Source organism: Mesoplodon densirostris, chromosome 20 (assembly GCF_025265405.1).
Source record: "Mesoplodon densirostris isolate mMesDen1 chromosome 20, mMesDen1 primary haplotype, whole genome shotgun sequence".
In the NCBI taxonomy this organism is placed as follows: Eukaryota; Metazoa; Chordata; class Mammalia; order Artiodactyla; family Ziphiidae; genus Mesoplodon; species Mesoplodon densirostris.
This window is the reverse complement of record NC_082680.1, coordinates 28,347,236-28,372,436: the sequence shown is the minus strand read 5'-3', so window position 1 is coordinate 28,372,436 and position 25,201 is coordinate 28,347,236. Positions and strand designations below refer to the sequence as shown.

Here is a 25,201-nt window from a genome sequence, read left to right as displayed (position 1 = left end):
TTTTAAGGAACATGACTATTGTTTAAAGAGAGATGGGCTCATAAATAAAAAAGAATGGTGACGACTCGGCTTTTCCTGGGGCTCTGAGGGGAATTGAGTAGGTTTCCAGGGAGCCAGGTTATTTAGCCCATGTTTTAGCACTATCTGCAGCAGTATTTCAGAGCAAAATAAGGAAAATATCTGTTCCTTTTCATTTAGCAGCCACAGAGATTACAGGGAAAAAAAATAAATAAGAAATATGTAATCCCCGTGGTGTAATCCCCGTGGTATGGAAACTCACTTCTCTTAAATACCTCCCTCTGGCGTAACTGACTTTTCATGTGCATTTTAATTATGATATTTCAGCAGGTTGCAAGAGAATTTTTTTTCTTCTGCTGTTGTTGTAAATTATGGTTTGGGAAAAAAAAGTGTTATAAATCTAATTACATTTGCACTTATATTAACAAGTCAGCACAATCTTCCAGCATGTTTACCAAGCAATTCCAATATTTACAGCTGACCTAATTGGTTGTGGGGTAGAAGCAATGAACAATATTTTATTGTCCTGATAGCTGTGCATGTGCTGAAGACAGCTGCTAAGGTGTAAAGCTACCCGGTGACCCTGAAGTTTTGCCTGCCCTGTGTTTGCCTTCATCAACCAGCTGTAAAACAGGAGAGAAAGCAGGAGGGAAAGAGAAAGGGTTTCTGGGGTGGGGAGGGAAGGAGTTGGTTAAAGACGTCTTCTCTGAATCCTCTTTTGGCAAGAAAGATTTTTTCAGTTATTTGGGGGCTGTTACAGACTCAAAAGTTAACTTGTTCTTGGCAAGTTTGTATAAAAAGTTATAAATAACTGCATGAAAGCCAATAATATCTTGGGTCAACATCCCTGATATTTGATGCTAAGTTGAGGCCAATCTTGGTCCTGTCCTTGAATTTCACCGTCAAAGCCCATGTAGTCTTCAGAACCCCAGCATGGGTCTAACACAGGCTGGAAATTCTTATATTCTCACGTCCTTAGAGAATGGGTTAAAAACAAAGAACCCTCCTACCAGGCAAAGACCATATTGCTTCATGGCGAGACGGAAACTGGGTCTACCTCTCACGTTACTCACGGTGAGCTCTGCTGCAGCTTTACCAGCCCTCAGATGTAAATGAAGATCACATTTATCTCTAAGGCTTCTGTCTTTCCTACTAATGCTATTGCTGTTAACACAAATGTAGAATGCCGTACAATTTTAGCAGAGAGCTGCTTTGAGGTGAGTCTCCAGACCATGGGTTCAACCACTGTGTGGGCCAATCTTGTCTTCTGGGTCATGATAATGATAATGATAATGATAATAAATGTTAATTCATTGAGTGCTTACTCTCTGCTAGGAACTTTGCCAAGAGTCTAACATTCAGTCTTCTCATCAGCCCTATGAGGTTGGTACCACCTGTTTTACAGATGGAAGAGCTAAGCCCCAGAGCAGTGACTGACTGGGTCACCATCCCACAGCATGGAAGTCACCGAGCTGAGATATGACCCTGGCCTGTCCATCTCTGGAGTCCCCACCGTAGCCTTGGCACTGGGTAGCCTCCTTCTTTATCACTCTCGCCTCAACCTAAAAACTAAGAGAGCACTGCACACAATAAACTTTGAGGTGGGTTTTAGATGCACCCAGGAAGCCCTTAGCAAACGTTGCCTAGAATAACACCTCCCCTTTGGAAATCTCCTACTTAGGACTCTGTCCCTTAGCTGAAGTCCTTGATCCTCGTGAAAGTAGAACTACCCCTGGAAGGATTAATATCGTAAACGTCTGTTTTCGCAAATGATGGTTCAAATGGTAGATGCTGACGGGGATGGGAGGTAGCTGGAAATTCTAAGTCCTGAGTAGATAGAGGTGATGGTGGGCATCAAACAGAGAGCACAGAATGCAGAATGAAAAGTCTGTGGCAACTGCCTAAGTCACATTTACTTTTTCCCTAGGCATGTCCTCAGTCCCTGAATAGAGTTTTACTTAGAAACAGTGACTAAGCCTCCCATAATCTTCACCTTTGTCTTGTTGAGTTAGTTGGTCTTTTATATATGACCCTAAACAGACAAGGTCTCATCCCTGCCTTTTGAGAGATTGTGAGAAGAATGAAAACATGCAAAAACTAACTACTTAATTCAAATAAATACATACACTCAGTAAATAATCAGTTGTCCTACAGGAATTTTTATTCCTGTATTACCCGGGCTGCTTCCTCATCTTACCATCCAGCTAAATCAATGGAAATTTCTGTACCCGTTAAGTCCTAGGAGAGTGTGACTTCATTTTCTTTAAGACCTGTCCACATATTCACAAAGAGGTTTAAAAAGGGCTTTTGTCCCTCTTTCATTACAGCCTTCTAATCTAGTCAAACAGGGCGAGGAAGACAAGCGTAATGAAAGGAATATGTTGAATTGTCCATGGTATTACTCTGACACTTTTATGAAGCCTAAAGCTATTTTGTCTTCTATTTTTAAGTAATGAGAATAAAATATTGTTTTTTAATATAAAGAACTCATTTATTCAATACATATCTGATGAATTATTCCTATACAGACAGACCTCAGGGATATTGCCGGTTCATTTCCAAGCGACCACAATAAAAGGAGTATCGCAGTAAAGCCAGCCACACTAATTTTTTGGTTTCCCAGTGCATGTAAAAGTTACATTTACACTACACTGTAGTCTATTAAGTGTGCAATAACAGTATGTCTAAAAAATGCACATCCCTTAATGAAAAATATTTCGTTGATAAAAAAATTCCAACCATCACCTGAAGCTTCAGTGAGTTGTAATCGTTTTGCTGCTAGAGGGTCCTGCCTCGATGGCGGTGGCGGCTGACTGATCGGGGTGATGGTTGCTGAAGGCTGGGTGGCCGTGGCAGTTTCCTAAAATGAAATGCCACATCGGCTTCCCTGTAGCACACAAAGCTGCTTGTGAGTGTTTTACCTACGGCAGAACTTCTTTCAAAATTGGCGTCAGTCCTCTCAAACCCTGCTGCTACTTTACCAACTAAGTTTATTTAACATTCTAGATCCTTTGTGGTCATTTCAGCCATCTTCACAGCATCTTCACCAGGAGTAGATTCCATCTCAAGAAACCACTTTCTTTGCTCATCCATGAGAAGCAACTCATGCATACAAGTTTATCGTGAGATTGCAGCAACTCAGTCCCATCTTCAGGATCCACTAATTCTAGTGCTCTTGCTATTTCCATCACATCTGAAGTTACTTCCTCCATGGCAGTCTTGAATCCCTCAAAGTCAGCCGTGAGGGCTGGAATCAACTTCTTCCAAACTCCTCTTCATGTTAATATTTTAACCTCTTCCCATGAATCATGAATGTTCTTAATGACATTAAGAATAGTGAATGCCTTCCAGGAGGCTTTCAATTTAGTTTGCCCAGATCCATCACAGGAATCACCATGTATGGCAACTATAGCATTACAAAATGTATTTCCTAAATAATAAGACTTGAAAGTCGAAATTACTCCTTGATCCATGGGCTGCAGAATGGATGTTGTGTCAGCAGGCATGAAGACAATATTAATCTTGTCCATCTTCATCAGAGCTCTTGGGTGACCAGGTGCATTATCAATTAGCAGAAATATTTTGAAAGAATAATTTACTAAGAAGTAGGTCTTAAGAGTGGGCTTAAAATATTCAGTAAACCATGTTGTAAAGAGATGTGCTGTCATCCAGGCTTTGTTGTTTTCATTTATAGAGCACAGGCAGGGTAGATTTAGCATAATTTTTAAAGGTCCTAGAATTTTCAGAATGGTAAATGAGCGCTGGCTTCAATTTAGAGTTACCAGCTGCGTTAGCCCCTAACAAAGAGAGTCAGACTGTCCTTTGACGTTTTGAAGCCAGGCATTGACTTCTCCTCTCTGGCTATCAAAATCCTAGGGTATCTTCTTCCATTACAAGCCTGTTTCATCCACACTGAAAATCTGTTCTTTAGTGCAGTCACCTGCATGAATTATCTTAGCTAGATTTTCTGGAAGCTTCCTGCAATGTTACATCAGCATTTGCTGCTTCACCTTGAACTTTGATGTTGTGGAGAAGGCTGCTTTTCTTAAACCTCATGAACTAACCTCTGCTGGCTTCAAACTTCTTCTGCAGCTTCCTCACCTGTCCCAGCCTTCACAGAATGGGAGAGGGTTCTGGATTAGGCTTTAAAGGAATGTTGTGGTTGGTTTGATTTTCTATCCAGACCACTGAAACTTTCTCCATATCAGCAATAAGACTGTTTCACTTTCTTATCATTTGTGTGTTCACCGGGGCACCGCTTTTAATTTTTTTCAAGAACTTTTCCTTCGCATCCACAACTTGACTGTTTGGTACATGAGGCCTAGCTTTTGACCTGTCTCTGCTTTCGACATGCCTTCCTCACTAAGCTTAATCGTTTCCGGGTTTTGATTTAAAGTGAGAGACATCGACTCTTCCTGTCACTTGAACACTTAGAGGCCACTGCAGGGTTATTAATTGGTCTAATTTCAATATTGTTGTATCTCAGGGAAGAGGGAGGCCCGAGGAGAGGGAGAGAGATGGGGTAACAGCTGGTCGGTGGAGTAGTCGGAACACACACAACATTTATCAATTAAGTTCATACTCTTAAATGGGTGAGGTTCATGGTGCCCCAAAACAATTACAATAGCAACGTCAAAGACCACTGATCACAAATCACCATAACAAATATAATCATGAAAAGTTTGAAATATTACAAGAATTAAACACAACGTGAGCACATGCTGTTGGAAGAATGGCACCAACAGATTTGCTTTGATGTGGGGGTGGCCACAGACCTTCAATTTGTAGAAAATACAGTATCTGCAAAGCGCAATTAAACAAGGTATGCCTGTCTATATGGTACTTTGCTAGAGTCATGGCACACCGCTTCTCAAGAAATCTGATTTCTGCCTATAGGTACAGGACAAGAACTAGAAGGGCGTTATTTAGAGGATCTAAAAGAAAGCATCTACTAATTCTTTCCTTATTCTTATTCTTTTATTCTTCTATTCCCTGGTACCCTCTTTCACCTGTCTTTGGAACTCAGGCTCGTGGTACTTAAAAATAGCACTTCTAGATGTGTCTGTGTCTATCTTTATACCTATCCCCATATCTATACCTATAATTGAACATAGATACATTTGCCTTACTGTTTTCTTTGAACTGTTGAGACTTGATGAAGATGCTTACTAAACTTCATGACCGAAATACACCCCTGCTAGTGATTCCTATGTATCCAAATAACACCAATTGAAATGAGGAAGGCATCTTCAGAGGTTCTGAAATGTAAGGTAGGAAACCATAGGACTGGGAACATAAGTGCTACCTGGACTCTTGGAGAAAGGTAATTTGGGGAGATGAAATACTGGCTATATGGTATTAAGTAAACATGGACTTCTAGAACATGATTTGAAATCCTACAGTAAGAGAATACTCAATAAGCATGTATGAAGGAAAAAAATCAACGACTGCTTCTGATTTACTGGTTGTGGGCCATACTGATTTCAAACAGAAAAGCCTATGCTTGTCTAGAGGAAAAGTTATTTTAAAAGCTTAATATGGAAGAAAGGGGGAAAAAAAGTACCTGCTCAGATAATCTCATTTGATTAGTTTCTGCAGAAAGCTCAGATAGGATGTGGAGAGAGAAGAACCACGTATGGTGATTCGTATCCAAGCTTCTCCCCCTGGAAAGACCCTGGAAGCTGGTCCTCAGTAGGAGCTCAGGCATCACTGAGGTTAAAAGATGGTGTTTCTCTTGCCTGGATCATCTGGGGCACAGAATTCAATAAATGTGAAGAGCTGAGAATAGAAAGAGAAGAAGGGCTCAGCTTCCTTTCCTAATATCAGTCGTGTGTGTGTGTGTGTGTGTGTGTGTGTGTGTGTGTGTGTGTGTGTAAGGGGCATGGTACTCGAAAGTGAGAACTTGTAGGAACAGATGTCCCAGGAGCCATGACTGGCAGAGGATGCCCTGGCAGTCCTTCTGATGGACTGTAATTTGCTCAGAAACTGAAGACTGCCGAGGAATCAGCTGGAAGACGCTGGGTAAGAGCTAAGGAAGGAGCTGGAACCTCCATGGAAAGAGTGTTCTGGAGGGGAAATGGCAAGCAACAGACAGACTTGGGTGCAACAAAGTGAGTGTGCCCGTGGAAAGTACCACATTAGGTATCTTCACTGAAAACCCTGTTGATCTGCTCCATTGAGCTGATGCTCCATGGATGGTGGGCTGTAGACAGTGCATGGAATTTTGGAAGGTCTTAAACTTCAAGCCCTCTCCCCTTGAATGAGAAAGAAATTGGCTGCAAAAGCATGGAAATCTATGAGCCAGGGAAATGATGGCAGAGGTGGTGGGCGGGGACACAGAACCACAACGAGGGGACCCTTTTTCACTTGCTCGATTTTTACTAGATAAGAATTTAATCTGTTTTATCTCACTGAATCCTCACAAATAACATTTCAATTATTTAGGTTCTAATATCATCTCTGTTTTGAAGATGAAGAAACCGAAACCTAAAGGCTAAGGAAGGTGGTGATCTAGGGCTCATGCCTGCTGTGGGGCAATGCTCATGGCTGGTATTGATGGGCCACTTGCCTTTTAAAGAGCTAAGGATGGGCTGGACATCAGGAAAGAGAGAACAAAATACTACGCATGGTCTCTGGTATCTCCAAAAGGACATGTGGGCGTATGAAGACAAAGCTGATACTATAAATACAATCTTAGTCACAGGTTTCACAGAGACAAAGTGGGAAGGGAAACTGTGTGGAAACTTATTTAGGCTTCAATAGAGTCTGTAAGGGTTGAATTAGGCAGACCCAGAGGGAGGGTTTCTATGGAAGGGCTGATATTCCCAAAGAAGGCAAACCTTTGTATTAGAACTGGTTTCCTCTCCTGACCCAGATCTATCAGACACTACTTGGAAATGTCTGCCTCTCCTTGTTTCACTGATTAGCGATCTACCCATGGCCACCTGAGTTTATAAACACCCACTTTCCAAAATACTGAATGACTTAGTGTGGTTCTTGTGTTACTGGCCAGTCACAACATGAGTTAGTTGTATCTAAATCTTTTCTTTCTAATATCTAATCAAAACCGGTTTTCCTGAAGAAGTGGATTTTGATAGAGACAGAGAATAGTCAACAACTGTACAACAGTAAAATGGTCAGAACTTTCCTAAGCTCACCCAAAGCAGGGTGGCCACAGTAAAGAAACTGGAAGTGAGGGCAAAGGGGCTCCAAGAGGGTTTGAGAGGCATTTTTATTTATCATCACATTTTGCATAGGTGTAGGTCTAAGCTTATCACCCTGAAAAAAGTCAGAGGAAATATTCATCTTCCCCCTCTCGTTTACATGACCTCTTGATTTAAGGACGCAGAACGCTGGTGAACAGAACTAGTATTTGTCTATTTGCTCAATGAATACATATTTAACCACCATCTATTAAACAGAGTTTTGTGTGCTAGTCTGAGACCCAAACTGCTATTTATATGACGTTGCTTGTTGTTGCTTATTCTGTGGAAAAAGAAAGAAACCAGGGATGCAATGAAATATTGGACTATAACTTTCACGTAAGTTAGGGCTGTCTGTACTGCTTCGAGTACTAAGAATAGAAGACAGTAGTTTCCGAACTTACCAGAAAACCCACTAGTGGCCTCAAGATTACATCTTTAAAAGCACCAAGCACACTGTCAGCAAAACTATAAATAATCGTAGGCTGGTTTTGGAGTGTGCATGTAATACTATTAACACATCAAAAATGGATCACAACTAGCGCCTACCACACATATTACATTTTTTCCCCAATAATGCCTACTTGTCTCTATTAAGCCATCAAGTCTATTTTACCACTCGCGATTGTTACTCAGGGCATGTGTTTGCTAATTTGCTAGTTGGAATATCTTTGCCCTACAAAAAGAAAAAAAAAAAAAAAAAAAAAAAACCCAAAACCAGAAAACAAAACCCACTCTATTCTGTAGTCCCAAGTGGGAGCATTACCTGTCTTATATTCCATTAACACTGGATTTCAAACAACTGAGCTGACCTCTCCCTTGATGAAATATCACAGAAATTCACTCACAAATAGCACTTATCTGTCAACGTGCATATGACCATCTCATCAGCAGTCTGGCTTTGATTAGTTTTAAGCTCTGTAGTTCATGAGAATCTGTCTTGCTTTTGAATTAAGAGGTACAAGTGAATAAGCATCATCTTTAGAGATGATCTGGATGGGAAACTATCACTATCTTTGACCTTCTTTAGGGGCTTTAAAGCATATTCAGGGATCCCCCAGCCATAGAGAGGCTGATGGGCCCAGGTTGCAGATGGACCAGGCCATCTGGACCAATTCTCCTTTTAGATGCCTGCTTTAGGCCATTTCCTTATTTATCATAGACAATAAAGGGATTAAAGACAATGGGGAAACATCAGTAAGTTAAATGATTTTGTTTGTATAGCTGTGTTAAAGAATGGTGGGAAACGTCAGTGAAACTCAATGGCTGAAATTGCATTTAAGGATCTTCTGTGGGTTTTGATTATCCATGACTTGCTAATCCTCTCATCACAGAGAAGACAAGGGAAAGAATAAATGAAAGCATAAACATAGTTGGAGCATTTTATGTGTTATCACATATGCTATCTTTATAGTCTCAAAACACTTTTCAGATTGGAATCATGTTTTTGCAACAACTTTGCATCAACGTAAACATAACATACATGCATATATTCACACACATGCGCAATACCAACAACCAAGAACGTGTTCTTGAGAAATCTGAGACGTTATTTCTCACTCCATCATGCAGCCACACCTCTAGTCAGGCTACTCGGTACATGGAAGGCTCCATGTTTTCCCCATGCGTTGCCCGTGTTACATTCTCCACAGGAACTGAGATTCCTGTTCTCTTACCTTTCTCCAAATCCCACTTCCTACAGGAAACATTCTGGAACAATCCACCCAGCCCCCATTGACCTCTTCCTCTTTGACCTGCTGTCAGAATCATCAATGTAGCACTGGAAGGGATGCTGCTTCATTTGGCCTCTGATTTAATTTATCTGAATTCATCTTGTTTACCCAGCTAGGTTGCATGGGGGTGGAAACCTGATTTCTGCATCTAAGCATAGTGACTGCTTAGCACACAGAGCTACTCAATACTTAGCTCTTTACCAACCGTTTTAAAAAGAAAGAAAAATCTACAAATCTCAATGCTAACCCCTAGCTGTTCTGTTGTCATTAAGAGTGAGGCAAAATTCCTGAAATTCCATAGAACCTTTCCTCCAAACAGATGTTAATCCTTTTCCTCCTTTCCCACAGATTATCTCACTCAGATTTCATAAAATCCTGGAATGGAAGGCAGGGAAGGGCAGAAAATATAATTCCTAGATTTTTGTATTCCTCTTAGAAAGCACATCCATAAAGCCGTGGCACCTTTGTGGCTCAGATATTTGATGCCTGCCTCACCTGCTGGACAGGTACAGCAAAACCTCCATTAACCAGACCCATCTATCCAGAATCCTCAGTTAAACAGAAGCATGACTCTTCATGCATTAAAAGAAAGAGGTGAATTACAGAAAAAACAGGATCAAGGATTTATTTCAAAATCCACATCCTTGGAGGGCTCTGCATCTACTACATATTCAGTCCAACCTCGTACATCTTCCTAGATACAAGAATTGATCACTGCGATAACGAGGAACATTTAATGAATGCTTACTCTCAGTCAGGAATCAAGCAAAATGCTTTAAATACCTCATCTCATTCAGTCTTTACAAAGAACCTACAGAGTATTCATTACCATTATACTCATTTAAGATATCAAAACTGAGACACCTAGAAGTAAAGCAAGCTTCCCAAGATCGCACAGCTTAGGGAGGGCCAGCGTTTGCATGGAACATTGTGTGATGCCAGAGAAGACAATACAGTACTTACCCATAGCCAATCACAATTCTCAATCATGAAAGATTTTCCTGGTATTTTATAGCTACTACATTGAAATGCTGCCAACACATGACACAGTTATTCACAATAAAATTTGGGGTGACTGAAGTTTTAGATCAACCCTCTATTTAAAAATTATTCAATAAACAGATCACACTCTTCACCTCCAACCCCGCATTCTGCTTAATCAGGGTTATCTTGGAGTAGAGAGATGCAGGAAAAAGAGAGTAGGGGAGGAAGAATTTGTTGGCCCTATTTTGCAGATTTAAAAACCAAAAGCAATCTCATCAATAATTTGTTGGAAATGAGGCATGGATTAATAATAGAAAAAACATTGGGGAAGAGTTGAAATTTTGCCCTCACCCACATTTCCTGAGTGCCTGGAGGGTGATCTGAAATAAAACTGGGTGCATAACCTCTGGCTGTCATAAGTATAAATTATTTCAGCAATGTTGTGGGAGGTATATTTGCTTAGTTCAGTCATATTGGGAGAAGTTGGGATGAATTCATGCTGGTGAGGAACAACTGTATTAGTCAGTATAGGAGCTGATAAAGCAAATATTCCTGTTTAAGTCAAATTTTTATTGCCGAGTGATTCTTAGAAAAAAAAAGTACATAGAGGACGAGGGTTCTCTGCATCTCTTACCTGGTGGTAAAGCTCAGGTTGCTAGCCATGCTCATATGTGTCGCTGGGTAGGAGTCCTGTGCTTTTGGACCAGAGTGTTCCCTTCCGTTGCTTCTCATCACCATGACTTCTGTCCCTGCAATGTCACAGCCATCTTGGTGAGTTGGCATAATACCCCTTCATAAGGGATTTCTGGACTGTCCCTATTGGCTGAGAGAGCTCTAGCCCCTTGACTAGGGAGAGGCTGAGAATCCTCAGCTACAGACTAGTTCTAAGAGGATGGTTTGTAGAAACCTCTTTAATTTCCTTCTACAGAGTTAGAGAGTAGGTGAAAATGATTGTGAGGATGTTAATACCATATGGTATGCTTAAAATAAGTACCTACTGAGTACTTTCTTATCCATTCTGCACCTTTCATTCTTCCCATCTCATCCAAAAGTATAGCATTTGGGGAGCCTTTTGGTTGCCAACAGAGTCTACAGCCACTACAGGACACTAAGAAAAGATCACTATACAAGGCCCCTACTCCCTTCTGCAGATACTGGTCAGCCTGCAATTCATTCTCCTTGGATACTGCTTCCTTTTACTTCATTTTTCCTTCAAGGCTTCCTTTATTATTTATTTTAACTTTTGAAGAATCTTGATCTTACCTGGGATATATCTCAAAACATTTGTGAATTTCCACATCTGGAAATAACACAAAAGCAGATAATCTTCTCATCTGCAAAATAGGGAGAAGACTAGGACCTCAAAGGGTGATTGTTGAGGATAAATACAAGAACGTGTGAGCACCATTAAATGAGCAACACGAAGCTGCTTTGAGATGGAAAAAAAAGGACACCTGAGCCTCCTGCACCCATATGTTGATACTCCATCATGCCATTTTTATTCCAGAAGAGGTTTAACCTAGGAATCCTTTAAACGCACTTGGCTAGGAAGCCATCCTTGCTCAATAAGAATTGGCTCTTGGTACTGTGATGAGAAGTGACATTCTAAAGGATGCTTTGGAAGTTAAATGCTTTTCTTTCACTATTCAAAAATCCTGCATGATCTGCTTGCCTGAACCTGATTGCCAGGTGATCAGAGATGGGAAGACTGCCTGGGAAGAAGTTACCAAGGAGACGGACAGAGTCAAAGAGGAGCCATCACTGCTACTCCTCTTCCTTGCCCACCTAAGTGGAGAAAAGAGACATGACCTTTCCTCCTGTGTCAATTTAAGACTCTCTCTGTACTTAGACTACTCGGAATGGGGAGTTCCTCTGCAACAAGCCTTTAAACCCACACTGAACCAGGCTTTGGACAATGGCAGACATAAAGAGCCACAAAAACACCTTGGTATCCCTCTTCTTTTGATGTAACTCTTTCTAAGCCATTTTAATCTGCAGAAGATATCAACTGAGTCAAAACATACTTTTGGAAGAAGAGGGACATCCTTTGCATATGTGATTTGTCGGCTTAAATCAGCAGTAATTGCATCATACAGGTGTACTAAGGGCCAAGTATGGAATAAGATTGCTCCCCATCTGTAATCCTCAGAAGCCTTCACTTACATATGGAATTTTGATGGGGTTTTCAGGTTGATTGATGTTTCCTTATTTTGCGGTTACCTTTTGCCCTGTGGGGAATGGCTTGGGAAGGGAACTTCTGAAGAAAAATCTAAGCGAGGACTAGCGTGTTACCAACTGTCAGTCTTTAAAGGCTAGTCGGCTTAGTACTCGTGATAGAAACTGAGCTGTGGAATGTAAAACGCAACATGCCTAAACTGGCTTGGGAACCATGGAACTTTCAGGAAGTCTCTGTTTTCTCAGAGCCTCACTCTCCAGCCAACAACATTTGCCAGGTATTAAAAAAAGGTGGGAGGGGACAGGTGGGTGAGGTGAGTGCTAGGTATGAACCGTGAGAAATTTTTGCTCAATAAAGCTTTGAATCTTCCCTTGTGTCCTTCTTAATAAAATCTCTCCTGAAAACACATGAATGATTTGTATAATGTTAGAAGCTTCCATGATTATGGAAGTATGTCCATGGATATGGGGGCTGGAAGGCGCAGTCTCGTGAGGATGGGTGGGGGCTCCAGCTGTGTGTGCTCGCTGCCCGAAGGGAAAAGAACTGGTCCACATGATCTCTGGTTCCTTCAACTCTAAGTTCTATAATCCTAATGAATTTCACAAAAAAGTCTGAAAGTGTCCTCTCTACCAGGTTGCAGAGAGGGCTGTTAAGAACGTGCAACAATTACTTCCCTTTCTCCCAGCTTCTTTACTGCCTTTTCTCCCAGTTTCTTTGCTGCTTCAAACATTTGGGAGGAAACCCAAAGAATAAAATAAAACTAGAAAGTAAAGTCCCCTTCTCTCAAGGCAGTAGATAAGCAATTGAAGTTTCTCTGATTTCACTCTAAGAGCACTTGATCATTTGATTTATTTATATTTTAATCTATTTAGCTACAGCTGACAGTGTCCAAGTAATTATGTTTTCATATTTTAGGCAAGGGAAAAATGAAATGAATTTTTGCCTAAAGCCCTAACCAGACTGTTAATGGCTTGCCATGGCTTACTATGACTTCTTCTCTATGGATATTCTAAAGAGGGTTTCCGAATAAAGCATTAGACATCAAAAAAGACAGACACGGCATCTAAGACCTGTGGGTGACTGAAAAAAAAAATTAAAGTCCTATGCACGGCCAGCATCTTGATTATCTTTCTCTTTTCTTCAAGAAGTGATTTCCTTGACAGCTACAGGCAACCATTTTCCTTTCCTGGCACACGTGATAGGATTGCATATTAAGACATGCCTCATGTATGATTTCCATATGGAGATCAATAATTCTACTCCTCTCTATCTCCCTCAGGAAATCTTATCATAGTCCAAATGAGTGAAAATAATTCCTGCCTTATTTGGCTGATTCTGAATCTGCTCCAATTTACTAAATAGCTAAATTGTTGCAAAATTTAGTACCTACCAGTCACTGTGACACACCAAAGAAGCGATACCATGTATTCTGGATAAGAAACACTGCTCTCAGGAGCTGAAGCAGCAGCAGGACAAGAGATCAAGCCGATGCTTTCATCTTGCAAAAGTAGGGATGACATTCATCCATCTATTTATTGTTTTTATTTATATATCTGTTCATGATCAGAACTTCAAGAAAATTCTTAGAGCCATGAAAGATGGCATGGATTGGCATGAAGAGAGGCTAGATCCAGGGAAACCTGGCAGGACTCTATTATAATCATTGGGACGAGAAATAAAGAGGGCCACGGCCAAAGTGGAGATGGACACCAAGGACTGGAGACAATGAAGCCCCACAGCCAACGGTGGGACTGACTACAAGAACAAAGGCAACTGTCGTGAATACAGGAATGCAGGATACTGGTGTGTGGTCTTTGTGGACTATTACCAGGCTGTTTTCCTTTCTGTTGGAATTGGGTGGACATGTGGTCCCTGGCCCTGCTTTAGAGAAGAAGAGGCATTTAGGAACACCTCTGCGCTCTCTCCTACCTACAGCCATTGGTGCAGGAGGAGAGCCAAGCTAGAGAGATGAGCTGGTAGATCCACTGCGGGGGTTAGAGCTCAACCTTCCAGGTTTGGAATGCTCATCCCTAGGGAACACTGGCTGGGCTGACTCCCTTCTTAAAGAGGTCATTTAGTCTGGGATGTTGATGAAAAAAATGACCCAAGGCAAAACCTAAAAAAAATTACGAAGTAGAGTGAATTCAAGTTTGGACCTCCTATTCAAACCATTTCTTATCATGTCTGCCCATCCCTGACCCCTTTTCACACCCTCTTTCCAATTTCCTCTTCATAATTCCCCTCTAAAGCCTTTCTCAGCAGGTGAGGATTAGGGGAATTTGGACACAGCTTTCCTAAGGCCGCTCTCCCGCTGCCCACTCTCCACACCATCACAGAGACCACTGTGTGCTTCTCCCTGCCCTGCTTGAGAACCACCGCTCTAAAATCTTAGGCGTTAGATAATTCAGTGCTGAAATGGCAGGCAGTGAACTGTTTAGTTGGAGCTGGGCAAGTTTCTGCCCAGTAACTTATCTAATTACATATGATTCCTCCTGCTCTTAAGGCTGGCCCTACCATGCATGGTCTTCATGTTCTGGATCCAAAACACATTGGGGAATGGGTTCAAATAAGTATAATCTACCAGGACTTCTCTGCCAATTCTTATTTCATCTGAATTTCATTGATGAGAAAAATAACGAGATTCTTTTTTGAGTTTGTGTTCCCATGGGTTCTATGATAATTACCATATATGTAGTACTTATTATTTGCCAGGAACTGTTCTTAATGCTTTCTATATGAATAGACTCAACCTGTATACTCTTTCTGTACTAATATTCTCATTTAACCCCCTGAGATATGTAATATTATCACTAACATTTTACAGAAATCTGAAACACTCTGAGAGCTTAAATAGTTTGCCTAAGATCACACAGCTAAGAAGTAAGTGAGCAATGCAGAATCCAACGTTTTTAACCACTGCACCTTGCTGCCTCTCTAAAATGTTAGATTATGAACTTAAGGGGAGAACCTCTGGTATGGTTCTATCAGGAAAAAAAAAAAGGAAGTGATCAAAGAAGAGGGATTATAAATCATAGAACATCAGAACTGAAAAGAGCCATAGAGGTGATGAGGACTGCTGAATTTCAAAAGGATGACACTGAGATCCCAGAGGTGATGTATCTTCCCTAAACCGCATCCAATCAGTGGCACTGCCGCCGTCAGAATTCAAGTCTTCTGACTCCTCATTGAGTACAGGAGGTGGAAGAAGTTGGTGGGACTGAGCAAGCTTAATTAACTCAACGAAGAGATAATTCTTTAAAGGGAGTGGACCGGGGATACATTTCATCTGACTCTGAAATGTAAAATATTCAACCTGGAATCTGAACCAACTCTAAGTCAGTAAATTTTCTATTCTGTCGTCTATTGGTAAGTTCCTTAGTCCTTTTAGAAAGTTAATTCTCTGGGAGAATTTCCAAGACATCATCATGACTTTTAAATCTATAAGGCCAAGTAGTCCCCTCCTACAATGATGTCCTCTTTGGCACATTTTTGGCTAGAACTAACTCTCCAGGTTCAAATTCACACACAAGTCCACTCCCCTGGCTACCAGACCCTGAGCGTTTCATGGTACTCTGCTGCCATCGTCTGGCAGAGTGAAGTAAGAACAGCTGGCTCACTCATAGCCTGCTATTTAAGGATCTTGGTACCAGATTAGAGTTGTCCTGGATGCAGTAGAAGTGGTGATGGAGGATCAGTATGGAGCAAGAAGGAAAAAAAAGTGATTCTATTATGAGAAGAATGAAAGGTTCCGGGGGAGATCAAATGCCAGATTATAAATTGAAACTCTTACTGATTCCCTAGATACTATAAATTACCTGTTATAGAAGTGGGTGAAATTTGGCATATCTACAAATATGAATGCAGAGCTCTTTTCTTTAAACAAAAATCTTTCCATCTTTATACTACACCAACTAACTTCCTGCTTTAAAATATTTATAACAAAAACACACTTAAAAGTCAGCTAAATGATTATTCAATTTATAAAAGTTTTTGTTTTGCAAAATGACTGACAGCAGTGCATGCATATGAGTGTATAACTTATGTGCAAAAGTTTGATTTGTACACTGTGTTTACAGGGATATGTCTACTGCATGAAACAATGCTGAATTTTCATATGGGATAAAGATAGGTGTAATGAGACGATACTCTTAATGTATTATTTTTTTCTTTCTTATTCACATCTCTTTAATGGGACATTTCTCCATTTAGTCAGCCTCACCCATTGCCTCAAGAATGATTCATATTGGGCCTCCCTGGTGGCACAGGGGTTACGAATCCGTCTGCCAATGCAGGGGACACAGGTTTGAGCCCTGGTCCTGGAAGATCCCACATGCCGTGGAGCAACTAAGCCTGTGCGCCACAACTACTGAGCCCGCGAGCCACAACTACCGAGCCCGCGTGCCTAGAGCCCGTGCTCCGCAACAAGAGAAGCCACCACAATGAGAAGCCCGCACACCGCCACGAAGAGTAGCCCCCGCTCACCGCAACTAGAGAAAGCCCACACACAGCAACAAAGACCCAACACAGCCAAAAATAAATAAGTTACAAAAAAAGAATGATTCATATTGTTATAGAATGCAAAAGAGTCAATGTTTAACTTTTGAATCCCAAATAGGCTCTTGAAGCCCATTTAATTAACAGTATTCTTTAGAGTCAAGCATTCCGTTGCAAGCCCTCTAATAGGGATTTCAGGAAATGGCATAGGAATAGTTTCTTTCTATGCCCAAAACTGTCTTAGGTTTTCACCAAAAAATTTGAAGAGTCAGATAAAATAGATATGGTTAAGATAGAGCCTTTAGTTCAGAATGTGGGATGGAAGCATGAAAAGTTCCATGGACCTGCTCCTCCATGAAACAACAGTAACTAGTGAAAACTGAAACATACACGTGCAAGCCCAATTAAAATCTCTAGAAATTGTCCTACAGGCATGTAGCAAATGTAGACAATTTATTCAAAAAATTATACCAAACCTTAGGAAGAGCTACAAGAGCCACAGGCACTTGAGCCATAAACGGCTTCCTTTCCTCCAACCCCAACTAAGTGTGACAGAAGCTCCATTCTGGGCACGTGTGCCCAGAAACACAGAGCTACCCTTCCCCCCAGCTTCCAGGCAAGGGCTATGGTGTGTTTCGGGGAGGGGCAGGGCACCAGCATTTCTCATTCTCCCAGCCCCATGGTGCAGAGGCTGAGTTTCAGGTGAGCACAACCAAGAGGATGGAGGCTCCCTTCCTCCACACAGCCCCCACTCATGGGGCAGAGGCCCTGCCCCAGCATCACAGGGTGAAAACCATGGAGCACTGAATAGCCTCATCCCAGCTCGCACCCAAGGCCGAGGTTTTACAGTGGGAAAGGCAAACCAAGACCAGAAGCTACCGTCACCGCCCAGAGACCGGCTCAAAAAGCAGATATGTCAATTCCAGATAGGTGGATGACCGTTTCTACCCCACAGCTCCTGGGAAGTGGCTCAGAGATTCTGGCCAGAGGGAGAGGCAGGCCACTGCAATAGAGAGCTCTGATGTTCTTCCCAAGGGAATTGGCTTTACTTGGAGTAGAGTGAGGAGAAGCTCAAGCCCAAGGCTGTTCTTGAAAACAATGGTGATTTTGGTGGCAAATCATTAAGCGGATGCTGGTAGCACCATGAGAGCAACAAGGTAAACCATGGGCCAGAATTTACCACAGTAAACCAGGAAAGAGACGTAATAAGTGCCCTCTCAGGGTCAGAACAAACCTCAGACTAGCCTAGGAAATTACTCCTGCAAAGGGGCTCAAATTTAATTGGATAATATTGTAAAGCAACATCTGCCTCAGGGTATTGTCAAAAATAATAAGAGTCACGGGCAGCCAATGAGTGTAGCCTAAGAGCTGGGTGTGATACCAACAGACGCAGAGAGCTTAACAGAGAGTCAGGAAAGGAGACAATTAAAAACAGCCCAGTTAAAACCACTGTCATCCCAGGGTGACTATGTGCATCCCAAGGCTATACTCTCTGATGGGCAACACCAGAGGCTTCACACTGCAGGGGAAATAGAGTTCAGTGAAATAGTCCAGCCAAGCCACTAACCACTAATCCAACAAGAAACGACAATACCACCCCTGGTGTCCAGAGGTGCTATAACGAAAAGTTTGTGCTTCAAATTATTTGAAGAAAATGAAAAGCCAAACCACAGGATGGGAGGAAATATTTGCAAATCACATATCTGATAAGGGACATGTATCTAGGATATTTAAAGACCTAATGCAACTTAATAATAGAAAGACAATAGCCCAATTTAAAAATGGGCAGAGGATTTGAATAGACGTTTCTTCAAAGAAGATATAAAAACGGCTAATAAGATCCTTATTAAAAGATGCTCAACATCTGTAGCCATTAGGGAAATTAAATTAAAAATCACAATAAGATACCACTTTACACTCATTAGAACAGCTATTATTTTTTTTAAAAAAAGGAAAATAATAAGTGTTGGTTAGCATGTGGAGAAATGGGAACTCTTGTTCTTGTGAACTGCTGGTCGGAATGTAAAATGATGCAGCTGCTGTGTAAAACAGTATGGTGGTTCCTCAAAAAATTAGACATAGACTTAATATTTGATATAGCAATTCTACTTCTAGATGTATACACAAAAATTAAAAGAGGAACTCAAATAGATATCTCTGTGCCAATATTCATAGCAACATTATCCACAATATCCAAAAGCTGGAGAAAATCCAAGTGTCCACTGACAGATGAATGAGTAAACAAAAGGAAGTGTATCCACACAATGGAACATTATTCACCCATGGAAAGAAGTGAGGTACTGATACATGCTACAACATGGCTATGTGAAAGGAGCCAGATGCAAAAGGCCATGTACTGTATCACCCCCTCTTTGTGACGTGGCCGGAAGAGGCAAATCTGTAGAGGCAGAAAGTAGGCTAGTGGTTGCCAGGGGTGCAGGAAGAGGAGGACGGGGAATGACTGCTGCTGGGTATGGAGCTTCCTTTTGAGGTATGGAAATGTCCTAAGATTGATTGTGGTGATGGTTGTGCAAATCTGCTGATATACTAAAACCCACTGAATTGCTGGACCCTTTAAAAGGATTTGGTATTTACTTCATAGTATTTGAATTATATCTCGATAAAGCTATTACCCAAAAATGCCAGAGCCTGGACCCCTGAGGAAACACTTAGTCCCTCCCAACCAACACACACACCTGGTGTCTCAGGAAGGTGAGAGGTGGTGAGACAAGGAACATAGGATAATTTTATGGTGTGTAAGGGGAGAAAATCCATAGGAAAACCCTCTTCATATGGATCCTGGTGGGCGCACTTAGAGGAGTATTTAGTAACAGTGCAAGATGACTAGAGAAGAGCAGATGGCGGCATGTGTGTGTTGAAGCAGAAGATGGCCTGAGGGCACCACCTAAGTTCCCACATCCTGACATGCACACCTACGAATGTGGGGAGACTGACAAATCCCACAGAGCAGAGAGACCAAAATAACATATGGAATAAAAAGACTAGGAGTAAAGGAAAAGGGGACTTTGCAGACCTCAAGACCAGAGGCTAAAAACTACAATGAGGTACCACCTCACACTGGTCAGAATGGCCATCATCAAAAAGTCTACAAATAATAAATGCTGGAGAGGGTGTGGAAAAAAGGGAACCCTTTTGCACTGCTGGTGGGAATGTAAATTGGTGCAGTCACTATGCAGAACAGTATGGAGGTTCCTCAAAAAGGAAACATAGTTACCATAGGATCCAGCAATCCCAATCCTGGGCATGTATCCAGAGAAAACCATAATTCAGAAAGATACCTGCACCCCAATGTTCATTGAAGCATTATTTACAATAGCCAAGACATTGAAGCAATGTAAATGTCTATTGACAGATGACAGGGTAAAGAAGATGTGGTACATATATACAATGGAATACTACTCAGCCATAAAAAACCCCAAAATAATGCTATTTGTAGCAACATGGATGGACCTAGAGATTGTCGTACTAAGTGAAGTAAGTCAGACAGAGAAAGACAAATATCTTATGATATCACTTATATGTGGAATCTAAATAAATGATACAGATGAACTTATTTACAAAACAGAAACAGACTCAGAGACTTATGGTTACCAAAGGGGAAAGGTAGGGGGGAGAGATAAATTAGGAATTTGGGAGTAACATATACACACACCTATATATGAAAATGATAAACGAGGACCTACTATACAGCACAGAGAACTATTTTCAATATTCTGTAATAATCTATATGGGAAAATAATCTGAAAATATATATATATGTGCATATATATACGCACATATATATATGACTAAATCACTCTGCTGTACACCTGAACCTAACACAACATTGTAAATCAACTATACTTCAACAAAAAATAAATTTTTTTAAGAAAGAAAATTCTATCTGAAAAAAAAAAAAGACCAGAGGCGATGGCAGGGACAATGGATTTCAGTAACAAATGACAGGAGGTGACCTAAATCCAGGAGGAACAGAGTCACTGGTTGCCAATGCAGAGGTCACAGAAGTTGACACTTACAGACCTCAGGAACCACTAAGGAGGACTCTCATGAAAGGATGCTTGGCTGTCCACTACAAGAATACCATGCGGTTAGGCAAGTTTTCTCCTGCATTTAGATAGAATACTACCGGGGAAAAGAGAAGAACCTTAGAGAGAAGGAGAGCCCTGACAGGAAATTCAAATTCCAAATTAAGTTTAAATGCTGAAACACTGGGATTTTACCCAAACAATCTTAACATACCTGGAAGAGACTAAGTTTCAAACCAGAAGTGACTAAGTTATCATGAATGCTCGAAATAACTTTTCTCTTCCTGCTTTGAGGGGTCAGGGTTGTTGGTGAGCTACCGAGTTCAGCTTGAGCAAAGGGGAAAGTTTCATTTCTTCATCACTGTGCCAGAATGAGTACATTGTAAGCTCCTTACAATCCATTAAGGAACAGAGTACTCAAGGAATGGTTCTGTTCGCAACACTAGAAGAAATGATACTTATGCTGGTGACAGAGGTGTTAGCTAATGCTACAATGGCAATCGTATTGCAATATAAATGTATCAAATCATGTTGTACACCTTAAACTCATACTATGTTGTATGTCAAAGACATCCCAATAAAATTTAAAAAAATAGAAATGGTCATGAGGGGGTATCCTCATACCCAACGAAGCAGTCAGATACAGGCTGCACTTTTAGACTGAAGGTGGGAAGACCTGCGTGACGTAGAGAAAAAGCAACAGGCTAATCATCAACATGTCTGGGATTGACTTGGAAGGTGCCTCCAGCTGGCTATGTGACTTTGGACAAAATTACTAAATCTCTTTCGGAGCTCATTTGCATGGCCCGTGAAGGGATTGAACTAGAGAACTGTAAGGTTTCTTCCAGCTCTAAAAGACTGATTCTCAGGTCTTGGATGCCCAGTAGGGAAGTATCTGCCACTTCTTGGCCAAGTTCAAGTGGACACTGTCTTTTAAGAGATAGAGTCCCTCCCCTTTCCTTGGCCACGCCCCCAGAAGCTGGGCTGAGGACAGCCAGACAGAAAGCGCAGTTACCTGTCATGTGTCGAGGATTCTTGCTTTCGCAGCTACATTTTCCAATTAGCTCGGGAGTATACACATCACTGTGACAGACGGCACAGTAAAAGAAGGCTCTGGACAATGAAAGCAAATCAAGAATGACTTATGTGAGGCTTCACGCTAAGGAAACACGGGGCTGACTCAGTCTGCCTGCCATTAAGGTGTATTCGCTTTAGGACTTTCTCCCCGTTAAAGTAATAAAAAAATATTACCTTCTGACATCCTTTGCAGATTCAGCAATAAAGAATCCTAGTGTGTTCTTACGGAGCTTAACTTGAGCAGGTGGATTTAGTATCAGCCCACTGGAAACAGAAAATAATACAGTAATTTTCCCCTCCAATTTCTGGGGCAATATATGTTTTTACCAAAGGATTCTCTAAGTTGCAGAGTTAATAGGACTCAATCTCTTTTTACTGCCAAAATTTACAGCAGAAAATGTGAATCTGTCTGCATTTAATTAATCGACTGCTGCTGAATATACTGAGGGGGTCCAGGTCATAACCCAATTTCTGAGCTGCATACGCTCCCTGGACTGTGTCCTGCATCAGAAATGGTCAAACCAATTCAGATGCAGGAAGCCTTGCTAATTTAAGCTACCCAAGGCCAAACAGGCCAAGGCCACACGGTTGCTAGTCTTCCGGTCATCCTAGTGGTGTACTAAGCCTTAGGCTATTTGTCCTTTAAAATTAAATTCATCTAATTAACTAGCTGGATTCAAAAGTTCCTTTTATTTGCCTATACAATTTTTGAACTTGTTTATCTCTGACTTCAGTTTTGTGTATCTTGACTGCAAGATTTTTGACAGCAGGAACCACATGAATTGTTTCTATTTCTACACTACTTGAATATTTTGATTGTCTATTTTATTATGGTTTTGTGTGTTGGAAAACGCTGCCTTATAAACTTCATCCATGATATTTTTTGTAGGGTGCTCCACTATGACTGAGTTCCTCACCATTTCTCCCTGCTGGTCAGGATCTCCCACTTTCATTTCCCTTCATTCAGACCTCCAGCATGGTGAGGTCTTACAAAGTACTCCTTTCCTCCTTTAAAACACACCCCTCCTTTCGTATGCACACTGGAAAGACATCAAGTCTTCCTTTGAGCAAAGCTTAGTCTGTTGTTAGGATATTCCAAAGTAACGTGCAGGTGTCAGAGCCTTACAAAAACAAAGAGCTTGTGCAACAAGAGATCTTCAGCTCTATGCCAAGAGCAAAAGATGCTGAAGAGCTGAGTTCAAGCAGATGACTGCATGAGACATCGTGTGTCACTTTCTGAGTACTGACTGACTGACACTAACATGTCATTGGAATCACTGCTTTTAACTTTGAAAAGGAAAGGACATGGATTTGTGCCTCCCCTGCCCCAGTATCATCAGTTGATATTCACTACCTAACAAGCATATGTTTAAGTTGTATCTTCATACCTCCTTTTTTTTTAAAGGCAGGGTCCTCTGAACTCACGTTAAAATGCTTAGTTATGAAGATACTGTCGTAATAATTTCTCTGGTTGCATTTGAAAGAAGAGGTGAACATCTTTCAAAAAGTTATTGCTTGATCCTCCCCCTGCCCCCTTCATGAATCAAGGCCAGCTGCTCTACTAGAGAACGCAGGCCACTGGAACTAACTCAGAACATTCTCTGACTGGGGTCAGATCCAGCTTCACCTCTTACCGGGCGACAAATTATTCCCTAAGACAGATCCTGAGGATTATCCAGAGCTTTTGCACATCTTAAGAGTCTAGTCAAGTGCATCAATTAGAAGAAAAAATAAAAGGTGAGGAAAAAATAGGTTTTCCCCTAGTTTTTCAATATACTTGCCTGAAGCCTAGCTTTGAGATGCCCTATTTCCTTCCGTGTACAGTGACTGTGGTGGACTTAGCATAGCCTGGTGATCAGAAGTGCCCCCAGAGTAACTCACATTCTCGCTTGGCCCCTGGGTGTGGTGCAAGCTTGGGGGAATTATGTAACTTTTCTTGGCTTCTCCTCTGTACAAATGGGGCTAATTGTACCCTTCTTACAGCACTGTCGGGAGGATTCGGGAGTTAATGTAAGTGAAGTGCCGACAGCAGTGTCGGTCATGAAGTAGCAATCATGTAAGACTGCTCTTACCAGCATCTTTGCCAAATCAGGATTTAATTCTTTTCATGCATCTGACTCTTTGGTGAGAAACCAAAATTAAATCTATGTGGGAGCAGCTGCCTCTTTTATTGGAGGTAGATGTATGCTAGGTAGTAAATAGCACCAGAACTTCTTGAATATATGTAGAACTTAGTTGCTTATTCATGTTTCTGGTCCACAATGTCCTGACAGTCATTCTAATAAAGTTTATAGAAATCTAGGATGTTAAATGTGGAAAGGACATTAAGAGCATTTGGTATAACAGTTTCTGAATGCCAGTGAATAAAATGACTATATCACAGGGACTCAAAAAAATTCATAGATTTTGGTTTTATAAAGTCTGAAGTGAGGTTTTGAATTCTATGTCTTTCAAACTTTGCAAATAATTCTGATGCATAACCCAGGTCACTGAAGGCCAAAAATGTTAAAACCTGATCAAGTTTCGGGCTGGTCTGAAACCCAAACTACCTGGCTCGTGAGGCTAAGATACCATCCTCTTAACTCTCACCTATTTCCAGTAGAAAGGGCACTTGTACATGGGTTTCGATTTCGAGATTTCCATGAGCACGGCAGAATTGTTAAATAAGATTCAGCCAGCCACATGGCACTATTCTTTACTCTCCTTAAGCACTTGCTCTGTACCGTATCCCACTGACCCCTTTGGCTCAGATACCTTCTACATCCTAACTGACACACTGTTTCTTCTTTCTAGCCTTTCGTATACTTTGTAGTCCCTCTGATATCATTCAAAATTATTGAATTTTGACTGTTTCCCTATGATTTTAGGGTTCCTGGTAATGTCAGTCTTCGAGCTGGAAGGGGTCTTAGCGATTAATTAATGTGACTGCCTCCTTTGACAGGTGGTGGACGCTTCTCTACGGCCACTGGGCTGGCAAATCATAATCAGGATCAGAATCTAGTCTATTGATTCCAATTTAATTCAAGGTAGTTTTCCACTAAAAAACACAGAAGCCAACATAAGTGTTTCTTGTTCCCCATCCCACTTAAGCCTCACTTTTTATTTTTCAGCATCTTTTATCTCTATATCACTGTGGCTGATTCTGGACTTTCTTTTTTATTATATGATAACTTCTCTTACTTCTTATATTATTCAGTACGCATTTTCAGGAAATGCTGATGGTCTGATAGGTTATTTCTTTCCTTTATCAACAGCACACTTTGCCCAGCAGGCAAATTCCCATTTTTCCATATTTTGTGGATTAGTTTCTAAGGCTAGAGTTTGTGGGAACATTTTTACCACAAATAATTCTATTTCATGGTATGGTTTCATGGTCAAGACTTACAAGATCTGGTAATATACCGAGGAACAGATCTGAGAAGGTGACCATTTCTTCTGTCTCCTGATCATGAGACACAATTGGGGCAAGGC

The 25,201-nt window shown here is 41.2% G+C and overlaps 1 protein-coding gene across 1 annotated transcript in view; it reads right to left on the bottom strand.

Annotated features, from left to right (window-relative positions):
- KCNU1 (potassium calcium-activated channel subfamily U member 1) overlaps positions 1–25,201 on the bottom strand; it is a 128,994-nt gene that overhangs the window by 56,277 nt on the left and 47,516 nt on the right. Inside the window, 3 exon segments of the mRNA XM_060086060.1 lie at positions 10,572–10,686; positions 21,669–21,766; positions 21,905–21,994. Coding sequence (XP_059942043.1) covers positions 10,572–10,686; positions 21,669–21,766; positions 21,905–21,994 — 303 coding nt within the window.